A 13,369-nucleotide genomic window follows, 5' to 3' on the forward strand; every position below is an offset into this window, starting at 1 on the left:
GGTCATAGCTTTGTCCACCACTTTAGAAGTGTAACCCCTTCTCAGGAATCTATCTTGGCATTCAGTCTGTGCTTTAAGACACTCAGAATCAGTACTGAAAATCCTTTTTATCCACAGCATTTACCCAAAGGGAATGCTGCATATTAGATGTTCTGGATGGTGACTTGCTGAATGCAGCAGTCAGTTCCCAGCAGTCTTGTATGCAGCTGTGTATTTTGCACAAGAATTTCAACATCCAAAAAGCAAAATGCCTCTCTACTGGTCTGGCCTTTAAATCTCAGATTGAGGGTATTATCATTGATATGCTCAATAAATTGTAGAGCCCCAATCTCCGAGCTCTTCCGAATTATCAGCAGACCATCAATGTATCTGTACCACCATATTACATGATTAACCATTGTTTCCTCAAAGGATGGCTTGAGGACCCGATCTTCCCACAGTCCCATATAAAGGCAGGCATAACTGGGGGAAAAACATGCCCCCATAGCCACACCTCTAACCTGCTGGAAAACCTGGTTTTGGAACAGGAAAAAATTATTCTCAAGACACAGTGATTAACATTTTGTTGTGCTCATAGAAAAAAATGGGTCGTGAAAAGAGATGAGACATCCGAAGAGATGAGTAAATAGTCTGATCCCCAAACTACATCTTCCAACTTACCTAACAAATCTCCTGTGTCAAGAATAAAAGAGGCCAATACCCTCACATACTGCTGCAGGAAGAAATCAATATATTTGCCAGCATTTTCCATAATACTGTTACAGGCTGAAATGATGGGCCTCCCAGGTGGTTTGCGGTTGTCCTTGTGTATTTTTTATATAAAATACACTACTGGCATAACTGGGTTATCATTTTTAAGAAATCTAAACTCATCTGTTATCAACATCTCTGTGCTTTTCCATGCCAGTAAACTAGAGTGAAATGTATTCCAAGATGTTTTCACATATACCATATCACTAGGTCTGTAACAGTCCTTGTAGTTTAATTGGCCCATGGCTTCAGTCATGTAGATCTCGCGTGGACACAGCACAACATTGCCGCCCTTATCTGATTGTCGGATAATAACATTATTATTAGACTGCAGTTTCTTCATTAACTTATAATATGTATTATCTTGGGCAGTATAGCGTTTTTTGTTTTCACCCTGTTTTTATACAAACTTTTCAATGCTTGAGTCACTCTATTGTGAAAAACATCTATATTGTACCTAAGCATTACTGGACAGAATGTTGAATTTGGCTTGAATTGAGTCAATACACCCTTATCATGCTATCTTGACTCTTGGCTACAAGCTATCTCAGTACTGCCGCTGTCTTGTTGCAATTGTTGAAGATCATGGAATAGCCCCATGACACCCGCTGGTAATATTGGCGGGCTCTTACTTGTATCTGTTGATGTCACGATTTGTTTACATCTAATTGGCCCTTGCGTCAGGTGAAACTTGTGCAGTCTTAATTTACGCATAGATTTGTACATATCAATGTGACTTTGCGCATAATTAAAATCACTTATCAGGCAAAATGATAATCCAAGGGACAATAAAGTTGCTTCACTCTCAGTTAAGGATATGTTAGTTAGGTTGATGACAGTTTGTGAATCACTGGTCTGCGTTGTCATGCTTATTTGCGCATCAATTGTTTCTTTGGTTTTCTGTTGGTTTGTTTTTTTGCCTGCGTTGTTTGCAGCACTGTCATCTTTTCCATAATTTCCTGTTGCGTTGTTGTTGATTTTGGTACCTGGGACTCAAAGACGGAGCGTTTGCCTTCTGACCTGGCACAGGCAGTGCGCCAGGGAGGACTTGTGAAACCCCAACCCGTTGAGCCCTAAGTTGTTCATTGTCTGATACACCAGCTATTGTGGAACTCACATCTGAGGTGGACGTTGCTGATGGTGACTCGCTGCAGGCACCGCTTGGGAAAGATGGAGGAGGAATCACCTTTTTAGACGTTTTCACACTGTCATATTTTTTTACAAGGGTGAACACTTGGCCATGTTTGTAGTCAAGTTTGTCCCCTGAATATTGAATGACTTTCTCTTCTTGATTATCTCCTCCTCGCACTGCAAGCGCCCGGACATATCCTCTCGATATTTGGTAATCAGAGCTGTAACTTCTAATTTCCCCATGCCCGCATTCAAAGTGTCAATTTTCAATTGGAGTGCTTCACGTTCACTCTCTGCATATTTTACAAGGAGTTCCAATAATCTTCATGAAGACTCCAAAGTGCAGTCCGCCCATTCCGACAGCATTCCTGGGTCAGGGTTTTCATAGCTCGGGGCCAGCATGATACGTGGCATCTTTGGTATCTGTACTACTACCAAGTATCGGCTGAGGGACCTATGCTCCCACCATTTACAATGCTCAGCTTTCATGACTTTCTCAAGATTTTTAAACTGCTCCCGAACATTGGAATTCGTATCGGGTGGATGATGCATCATTGAGCTGGTTTCATTCTCCCCACTTAGAGAATTATCGAACATGTGGCTTGCTTCTGCCTCACGACTTCTTAACGTGTCGGCGGGCATGGGAAATCAAATTCAGGCAAATTTTAATACAGAACAGAGATGCCTGGTTGGATGTCGATATCTAGTTTAAGCACACTCCTTCACTGGACAAATATATATATATATATATATATATATATATATATATATATATATATATATATATATATATATTACCTACTGGTGGTCACCAGTAAATAGTTATAGTTAGAACCTAGTTTCCATAGGAAAAGCATTTTTTGATTTGCTAATAACTTTGGCGTTGTTTGACAAATCTTGCGAAATTCTCCCCAAAAAAATATCTATTCAAGTCAGCTCCTACCCTGAAAGTTTGGAGATGATTCGTCAAATAGTGTAAATCCGTTCAGCACTTGCTGAGAAATTAGAAAAATAAAAGTTTCGATATCTGGGTGGAGCCTAACTCCAGAGCATGAGCTTCACTGTGTTTGGCTGTCAACACTCCAAACCAGATAGTGTTGGAAGCCATCTTGTGACTCAGTAGAAGCGAGTTACCAGAAAACAAGAGAAGGGGGATGGGGAGAAACCCCCTGACCTCCTAGGCTTGCTCAGGGGGTCCCAGAAGGATCCCCAGGGCCAAAAAAAGCATTTAAAAAAAATAACAAAACTGGCGCATTTCGCACTGTGGTCGCGTTTTATTTTGATGAGGCCCTTGGGTGGGCTAGGTCCCAGGGGCATTAATTAAAAAATAATATCAAGGGCCCACTGGGGCCCCCCAGCCCCGGGGCTTCACTCATGTTGGGAGGGGGGTTCAGTAGGCTGTGTAAATTATATCAGGAAAACAACAATGCACCATATTGCAGCCTTCCTTTAAAATAATGCAGAATGATGTGTACTTATAATGCAGTGTTCACTTTTGTCACGGATAGTGTCACTTTGTTACAGGAAATGTATTAATATGTGGGAGGGCATGTTCTCCATCTGTGCAGGGAACTCAATTAAAGTTTAATTGACTGAGGTGTTCCAACAACAAGCTTAATGTTCATTGGCTGCAAACTATTGTTAGTAGAAGTGTTGTCCAGCCATTCACTTCCCCTCCGCAGTGGAGCGGACATCTGATTGACTCACATGTTTCAAAGAGGAGCTTCCAGAGCTTAATGTTCATTGGTTGCGATCCATTGAAAGTAGAAGTGTTGCAAGCTATTTCCTTCTTCTCCGCAGAGTAGGAGGGACATTGATTGTCTGGCGTGTTCTAAGGAGGAGCTTCCAAGGCTTAATGTTGATTGGTTGCAAACTATTGAAAGTAGACATGTTGCCAGTCATTCACTCCCCTCCACAGAGTAGGAGGGACATCTGATTGGCTGACGTGTTCCAAGGAGGACTTTCCTAAGCTTAATGTTGATTGGTGTAAACCATTGAAAGTAGAAGTCTTGTTAGCGATTCCTTCTCCCTCCGCTGAGTATTAGGGACATCTCATTGGGTAACCTATTCCATACGGGACCTTCCCAAGCTTAATGTTCATTGGCTGTGAAGCATTAAAAGTAGAAGTGTTGGCAGCCATTCCCTCCTCCTCTGCAGAACAGCATGGACATTTTATTGGTGGAAGTGTTCTGAGTACAAGTTTGCTCTTTATTGTGTGGGAACGGTTCACTGTTGTCAGCCTTTTTGTGACGCACTTCCAAAGGAGTATGGGAAAACGAAGTAGCAGAGAGGAGGGTAGGAACACTATTAACTCTGTACAGTGGTCAGAAGGTGGAGGACAGGGATTGTGAGGGTACAATTTTGTTTTTTATACATTTTAAGGACCATTTATATAATTGCCGTGGGGTGTACAAATCACAGCAGAAAAATAACAGTGTCTTGTGGTCTTCTTTTTATCAAGTTTGAAGGTGGGATACTTCACAGGAGCACTATTTACTCATAATGTGGTGTTCTGCTAACAAAGCAGGAACACTTTAAAGAATATATAGTACAGTACTATTGTAATATACAGTACTGGACTATATAATGTAATGTAATGGTGTCTTGTAAAGTGCATGTATCACCCAGCCATGGGGTATCTCAGTGCTGTAGACCGCTGGGGAACCCGTCCTGGCTTTCCCTGTGAGATGGTCCCTGCTTGGTATCTCCAAGGTGAAACCAGGCATCCCCGGCGTATGTGGGGGGTCGTTGTGGAGATAAGGCAAGCTAATGCCCAGAGTTGCCGAGTGTGATCCCTGGTTAGAGTAGGCACCGAGGCGAGAATTATCCGCTGACCCTGGTTCATAACCCTGTACTGTCGGGAATTGAACCCTGGTCTCGGGCCGTTCTCTGCTTCCGGGTCTGCCGCCTCTAACCAGTGAGCCACACCACTCCACTAATAATCTATAGGGAGAAGGTATTTAGGAACGCAACTGAGAAAAATGGAAATTAGAAAATAATATTCAGAAATGTAGGGTTTATCAAATGTTTAAAGTAAGAAAGTATGTATGAAAGCTATATTGTTTTAGACTGCAATTTCGTAAAATATGTTCACTTAAAAAATATCTGATAAACTAAGTTATAAAGGTTAGTAAGCTATATTTCAGATGGTGCCGTAAAATCTCCAACTCGTCTTGTGTAACAATATGGCACTCTATTACAATATAAAAAGTGACATTGTTGTTACACAAAAAAAAAGGAAAATAAAGTATCTGTTGATTTAGCCTCATCTTACCCTGGATTGGGCAGGATTCGGATAGGAAGAAGGTCTGCACCGACTGCCCCTCTCACTCAGCCACTTGCCGATGGGCTCCCTTCCTTAATCTTTCCTCCCCCTCCTATCTTCCCCTCCCCCCGCATAGGGACACACTGGAGCAGCACTACTTTAGTTGACCCTCAAGACCCTGTCCTGATGAAACAGATCGAAATAAAGTAGCCAAGTTTCTGGTTAACAGTAAGTAGGGTGGGAGAGTTGTGGGTGGTGTATCGAGGGTGGCTGCTGGGTAGGAAACAGAAGATATGCAATGCTATGAGATCTAATATTCGGAACACAATATTGTGATTTCAATTAGAGGCATGAGTTATTCACACATGTGCTGAGTAATTTTATGCAGTAATACAATGTCACACAGACACTAGATAAGATAAGCATGCAATCTGAAGGCTTATGTATACCCGAAAACGTAACTATATATTGTTTCATGTTATGTAATGAAAATGCAAATAAAATTGTGTTAAAAAAAATACATCAGAAGATCAATAACAAAATACTTTCGAGCTGGTGACGTTAAAATCGTTAGGGGTTGTGCCGACGGGTCACCAACACCTCTGAAGTGAAGTACAGTGTCAATATTATAATATACAAAGTCACAATATACAACTTCAAAGGAGTCAGAAAAGGAGCAATGCTTGCTGAAATCTGTTTCTTTCTGAAAACAAGCTGCTAACGTTACCGAAAAAAAGACAAAAACAAGCAATAACACTTTTTTCCAAATATAAATGTTTAAATATTAACAAATTATTATAAATATCTACCATGCCATAATCAAACAACTTACAACTCTGGAATATGTTTTGTTGCAGCAGAACAAGAATCTGATGGAAGAAAAGTGAAACTGCATCACAGAATGGACACAGGTAAATAACTCACGAAAAAAAACCTAATGGAACAACGGGTGTGGTTTACATACATTTTGGTTATTGAGTAGTCTATGGAAGGAATATGCGGCTCCGTCTATTTAGATGACACTTTTACAGTTTACAACATAAATCAGATACGATTTTTAATATGTACATACGTTGGAGAACTTAAGAACTGTTACCCAGCAAACTGTGTCATTTCCATTCTCATGATTAAAAACATCTAAATAGAAGATATAAAAAATATATATTTCACATGCTGTTAGAGTAAAAAAATTCCAGCATTTGTAAAGGGTACAGCTACCACCGGAAAGATGTGCCAGCGCTCGGGGCATCGGTAAGATTAAGCAAGGTGTTGCCCACAGTGACATAGTGGTGGGCTAATATGCCACTGGAGCCGGGAATCGAACTGTTGTTCAAAGTCAGGTATCATAGGTGCTGCGTCATACTTTTTCTACACTTATATGTTTATTTGTGCTAATTAAGTTATAAACATTGTTAAATTATAAGTAGGGCTCCCTCTTTTATGTTTTTATAGATTTTTACAGATAAATACAGACAGAAAACTATGTATTTTCCTCTCTGTATTTATTTTAAAATGTGGATAAAAACAGAAATTGGGTTATTTTTTGAGCAAATCTAAATTCTGTCAATCATGACTACCAGGCCAATAGCTCTGTTGTTCTAAAAATAAGAGGGTTAAAACAATAAAATAATTTTAGTAAAGAGCCTCAAACAGCAATATACATGCTCATCTTAATATCAAGGTTGTGCATATTTTATCATCCGAGTGTTTTTATATGACTGAAAATGTTCAGTCCTTTAGGCATAAGGGCAAATTTGTAAGACAAATATATGTGGAAATATACTCATTTCAGGTTCATTTTTTCATAAAACTAAAAATGTGTATGAACAAATACAGATGGAAATGCCCCAAAAATAAATACAATAAAACCGGGAGCCTTAATTAAAAGTTATAAAAAACTACTGTTACAGTTAGTTTTTCACTACAAAAAGTATACACATGTTTTTAAAATGTACTTACAAAACATTATAGATTTTAGGGACATTGTAGTTAGAAATTAGCTTTTGAAATTCACTGAAAAAAACATAAGTTTTACAGAACTTGTAGTTAGAAATTTGCATTTAAAAACCTTATTAATTCACTGAAAAACCAAAGGTTTCGGGGCATTATAGTTAGCTGGACATTTCACTCAAACAAAACCACAAAATTCTAGTGTTTTAGTTAGTTAGGCTAACTAAAACTCACGCCCCCGCAATTACGTCACATATTACATCATTCATGGCATGGCCAGTGACAACAGTGATTACATCACTGATGATATCTCAAATGACATCACTGATGACATCATCGATGTGAAAATCAGATGCACCTCCTCACAGTCTAATATAACCTTTGATACACCCACTGTAAAATACAGACTACGATTTTTTAAACCATCAAGACACCAATACAGTTACTACATATGCACTCACTGATTCCTAGGTCTACACACACATCCACTCATACACCCATACAGTCACTCATCAATTCAATACTATCATATGCACTCATACACCCATTCAGACACTCACAAACCAACACACATCCAGGGAGTTACTCACACACCTTGTCAATCATGTAAAGAATTAATCACACTCCCATTTACTCACCTAAACAGGTATACACACACCACCTCACTAATTCATACAGATAGTAACGCATACTTACTCTCTTATAAAATCACTGATACAAGTACACACTCATCCATACAGCCACTCTCACAATCTCTCACTCTCAAATATAGTTATTAATATACACCATCACTCACATATACTACCTTTTACATACGTAGTTACTCATACGTACCACTGAGACCTTCATTCACTCACCAACACACCCATACACACACTCACCTACTCATAGAGCTGTTTTCACATGCACTCCTAAACCCATACACCCAGTGAATCAACAAGTCACACATCTATGCACAGAGTCACACACCTCTAAACACCCACACACACACTCAGGCACCACTACAAATACTCAGGCAAACAATTAATAACCCATATAAACTGTCATGTAGCTACTGACCCATGTACTAGCTTACACAACAGGCACACTGATACAGACATTCACACAGTTTAGTCACTAATGCTTGCATTCAATAAGACATGTTTAATCAGTGACTTATACAATCAGTCACACACTTTGTAAATCCTTCATCCAAACACGTATACACCCACTGATTCTTCAATATACCTTGGCATATATATAAAACACATTTAAACTTTACAGAAACGCACAGTTAAAGTTCAAGTTCAAGTTCAAAAATGTGTATAGCGCACTACTCACCCAGAGGGTCTCAAGGCGCTTAAGGGAGGGGGGGGTACTTTACTTGTCTACATCCAGGTTTTTAGTTGCTTTCTGAAGGAGAGGTGGTTCTGTGTAAGGCGGAGGTGGGTGGGGAGAGAATTCCAAGTTTTGGCCGCTAAGAAGGAGAAGGATCTACCCCCCATGGTTGATCTGTGGATGCGCGGAATTGCAGCGAGGGCTTGATTGAACGATCGTAGTTGTCGGGTGGAGGTGTAAAAGGACAGGCGTGTGTTGAGGCATTTGGGTCCTAGGTCCTAGAGGGCTTTGTGTGCATGGGTGAGGAGATCAAATGTTATTCTCTTGTTGACGGGGAGCCAGCGGAGGTATTTCAGGTGACTGGAAATGTAATCTTGGCGGGGGATGTCTAGTATTAGTCTGGCTGAGGCGTTTTGGATGCGTTGGAGTTTTTTCTGTAGTTTAGCTGTGGTTCCAGCGTAAAGGGTGTTTCCGTAATCCAGTCGGCTTGTGACCAGTGTGTGGGTGACCGTTTTTCTTGTTTCGGTGGGGATCCAACGGAAGATTTTTTTGAGCATGCGTAGGATGTTGAAGCATGATGATGAGACGGCGTTGACTTGTCTGGTCATCAAGAGGGAGGAGTCCAGGATGAAGCCCAGGTTACGTGCGTGGTCCGTTGGTATGGGTGCGGTTCCCAGGGCCGGGGGCCACCATGAGTCATCCCAGGCAGAGGGGGATGATCCTAAGATGAGGACTTCCGTTTTGTCCGAGTTCAGTTTTAAACGGCTGTTCTTCATCCACTCGGCTACATCTTTCATTCCTTCGTGTAAATTGGTTTTGGCGGTGTTTGGGTCTTTGGTGGAGTGGTGTGGAGTGGTGTGGCTCACCAGTTAGAAGCGGCAGACCCGGGAGCAGAAGTCGGCTAGAACCAGGGTTCAATTCCCGACGCGGCAGGGTCGTGGACTTGGGTCAGCAGACTCGATAATTCTCGCTTCGGTGCCTACTCTAATCTGGGGTCCCACTCGGCAACTCTGGGCATTAGCTTGCCTAATCTCCACAACAGCCCCCCCCCAACGCCGGGGAGGCCTGGCTTCACCCTGGGGACTCCCAGCAGGGACCATCTCACAGGGAAAGCCAGGACGGGTTCCCCAGCTTTGCACAGCGCCAGGAAGCCTCCGGGTAGCAGCGCGCTTTACAAGTGCAAACATAATAATAATAATAATTTGGTGAGTGAGAGGATCAGCTGGGTGTCGTCTGCGTAGGAGATGATATTGAGGTTGTGTTGGTGCGTGATGGAAGTGAGGGGACTCATGTATACGTTGAAGAGGGTGGGACTGAGTGATGATCCTTGTGGTACACCGCAGATGACTTCGGTGGCCTCTGATCTAAAAGGGGGGAGGCGGACTCTCTGGGTTCTTCCGGCGAGGAACGAGATGATCCAGTCCAATGGTTTTCCTTGTATTTCGACGTTGCTGAGGTGTTGTATGAGGGTACTATGACAGACTGTGTCGAAGGCTGCGGAGAGGTCAAGTAGGATCTGTTGCTGCGATGAGGGCGGTCTTGGTGCTGTGTTTGGCTCGGCAGCCGGACTGTGAGGGGTCGAGGGATTTGTTGTATTCGAGGAAGGTGGCGAGCTGATTGTTGATTGCTTTCTCAATGACTGTGGCAGGGAATGGGAGGAGCGAGATGGGGCGGTAGTTCTTAAGTTCAGTGGGGTCTGCTGTGGGTTTCTTCAGAAGGGCGCTGAGTTCGGCATGTTTCCAGCTTTCCGGGAAGGTAGCGGAGTTGAGGGAGCAGTTGATGACGTCTCGGAGATGGGGTGCGATGATGGAGTCTGCTTTGTTGAAGATGTGGTGGGGACATGAGTCGGTTGGCGATCCTGAGTGGATGGACTTCATCAGGCGGATGGTGTATTCAGTGGTGGTTGGGTTCCAGGCGCAGAGGTTAATAGAGGGGGGTTTTGGTTCGGAGGTGGGTGGATCGGACTGGTCTCCGGACTGGTTTTCAAAGCTGTTATGTATGTCGGCGATTTCTTTGTGGAAGAATGAGGCTACGGAGTCGCAGAGGTCTTGGGAGGGAGTGATGTCGTTGGTGCCGGCGGTGGGGTGGGTAAATTCTTTGACGATGTTGAATAGTTCCTTGCTGTTTTGGGCGTTGTTGTCAAGTCGATCCTTGAATGCTGATTTCTTGGTGGATCGGATCTGTTTGCGGTATTTGCCGGTGGCGTTCTTGAAGGTGGTCAGGTTGTCAGTGGTTGGGTTTTTTCTCCAGGCTTTCTCGAGGGTGCGACATACCTTCTTGGATTTCTTAAGGTCATCGTTGAACCAGGGGGCTTTTTTGCTACCTTGCTTGATTGTAATGTTCAGGGAGCGTGGGTAGTAGTATGTTACAATTACAAAATAGACCGTGACAGGGGAGATTCACGCCGAAAATAATGAATATATGCCAGCAATCAGTGCTATATTAAAGCTATCCAGCCGGACAAAAAATGTACTAATGTATCAAATCACAGCAAACACATGAATAAGCGTGTGCGTCTTCCTTTCTGCTGCTAGAGTAGATTTTTACTCGAGTGGACGCTTTCTCAACACAATCGGATGGTTTCTCAACATCAGCAGTCGCGAACATACGCAACCACTCTGAATGAGAAATCTGACCACTAGCGTTATGAAATCTCACTAGGAGGGTGATTTTCCACGCTCGTGCTCACCAACTTGATGTTGATGCAAGGAGAGCAGACTTTACTGCCCAGACTTAGTTTGAACACAAGTGTATTTTGCTCTAAGAGATTAGTACTAAGTTCTAGATTACGCTTCCTATGTAATTACACATAATTACAATAATTGTGCTTAAATACGCTATAGAGAATTATGCCTGTTTTGTACAGTCCCAGTGTAAATCAATAGAGGTGAATTACAAACTATGTTGTATATTTCCTAAAGTGATTCTACTGAGGACAATATGACATATCATGTCACGTATTGGCCATATCAGAAGGTTTGATCCGCCAGTATTGTACTGTTCCTTCTGCTGAAAATCTGAAGAATCTTTAACTCGATGCAGCAAAATCTCAACAAATATATTTAGTGCCTATACTAAATTAAATACATGAAACTACTGTTACAAAGTAATGTCCAGGGGTTCAGTGTTTTTGTAGCAAGAGACACATATGGCATTGCTAGTGTTTGCAAAGAACCTTACCTTCCTGGGCTTCAGATCCTGATGGAAGCTCCCAGCAGCACCAGCTGTTCCTTCCTTGGAGGTTGATTCAAGCATCTCATGTAAAGCATGTGCTAAAGCATAGACAGCTGTGTATACACTGAATGTATATCTAAAGTTCACAACATCATATTCGGGCAAATCTACACCTTGCAATGTTTCATTTCCTGAACAAAAAGGGAGATTAAACACGTTCTTAATCCCTCTTCCAGCTGACACACATTCAAAAAGCCCTTCCCAGAGCTCATCCAAGGGACCATCCTCTGGAAATATGGCAGGGTTGACACCATGAAGAACATCTCTAAATCCAATGATTTCACCTTTCTTGATTGAAAATCTTAAGATTTTATTAAATGATTTCCAGGCACTCTGTAGGATAAATAATGTCTCAATATGGGCTTCCCCCGACACAATCCAAACTTTTGGAGGCACTTGGTACCCAACTGCAAACCAGTAAAACTGCACTATTTCTGTGCCGGTGCCATGCAGAATGATGACCTGAGCGGTGAACCTCTTGACAGCCCTTGCGATCAGTGAAAGTTTTTCACTATTCAGAAATGAAACTGTAACAGGTAACATATAAAAGAACTCAACGCATCCTCCACCCTCGGTGATCAGCGTCATCAGTTGTCGCAAAGCTCTCTCACCGCTGTCATTCTCTGGAACAAGAATCCCAACCCAGCTCCAGGACAGAAATTTTAACAACTGAGAAATACCTTCCAGCTGGAAAAACTCAGTGGGAACAGTCCGGTAGAAGGAAGGGAAGCTCAATTTGTTACTAAAAATGGGGTCCATAGCCCCAAAACTAATCTGTGAATGAGAACAAAATAGAGAGAGAGCTAGTGAAAGCTTTCAACACACTCTTATAAGGGCTATGAGACACAGATGGATTTTGAACACACAATTCTGTATTTAAGAGAGGAAACATATATCAAAATATAACTGGCTTGAATGAAGATACAATATTGTAATAGCAAAAACAATTATAAATTATTTATCATAAAATACATTCCAATTAAAACATTATCTGTCAAGATATTTTAGGTGAAATACCTGCTTTACGGCCGATCATTTGCAAAGGGTTTCTATAAAAAGTGCTACTTGTAGAGTGATAACACAAGGTAACCCTGGTAATGTATGCAGTTTCTATTAATTTGATCAGATGCAACAAATCTTACCTTCTAAGGACATAACAGCAAAAGGCTTACTGTAAGATTCTGATTGTCTTCATCACTGGAGGTTTATTGGGAATGCATTGCTGCTCATAGTTTTTAAGCTTCTTTAAGGAGGAAAAGATCTACACAAAGCTGCTTGTGTGTTCAGTACAGCCTAGAATGGGTTGTAATTGAAGATTCCTTCTTAGTAAGTATGAGTCACTGCCAGTTTGCAGAGGTTGACAGGTTACAAGTTTATTGAAGAGGTTACTGTTTCTTTAATAGCCCTCAATAGTTCAGACATTATTTCTATTTTTAATTTTCATTGCCTACCTTCCTCCTCACTGTGGACACTCCTGGCGGGAATCCCTTGAAGCCTCTGCACTCCTCCGCATCGTGGGCCGCAGACTGCCAGGACACTACACCTCCCAGCAGGCAGTGCGGTCCCGCGAGACGAGCGGCACAAAACACCGTGAGCCAGCCATCACTGGGGGATAAATTGCAAGGAGGGCTCTCGTGGCGTGGGATGGGCGCAGGCAAAGCCCGGGCCAAGGGTGGGCCCGTTTGTGCCCATCTGTGCCCGTCAGGGCCAGAAAGTGGCAGG

At 42.2% G+C, this 13,369-nt stretch overlaps 1 protein-coding gene across 1 annotated transcript in view; it reads right to left on the reverse strand.

Annotated features, from left to right (window-relative positions):
* The window catches only part of LOC147725845 (extracellular calcium-sensing receptor-like), a 326,872-nt gene that overhangs the window by 30,183 nt on the left and 283,320 nt on the right, over positions 1–13,369 (reverse strand). The window contains exon 3 of the mRNA XM_086963371.1: positions 11,594–12,421. Coding sequence (XP_086819497.1) covers positions 11,594–12,421 — 828 coding nt within the window. The remainder of the gene's footprint in view (positions 1–11,593; positions 12,422–13,369) is intronic.

This window comes from Lissotriton vulgaris, chromosome 3_1 (assembly GCF_964263255.1).
Source record: "Lissotriton vulgaris chromosome 3_1, aLisVul1.2, whole genome shotgun sequence".
In the NCBI taxonomy this organism is placed as follows: domain Eukaryota; kingdom Metazoa; phylum Chordata; class Amphibia; order Caudata; family Salamandridae; genus Lissotriton; species Lissotriton vulgaris.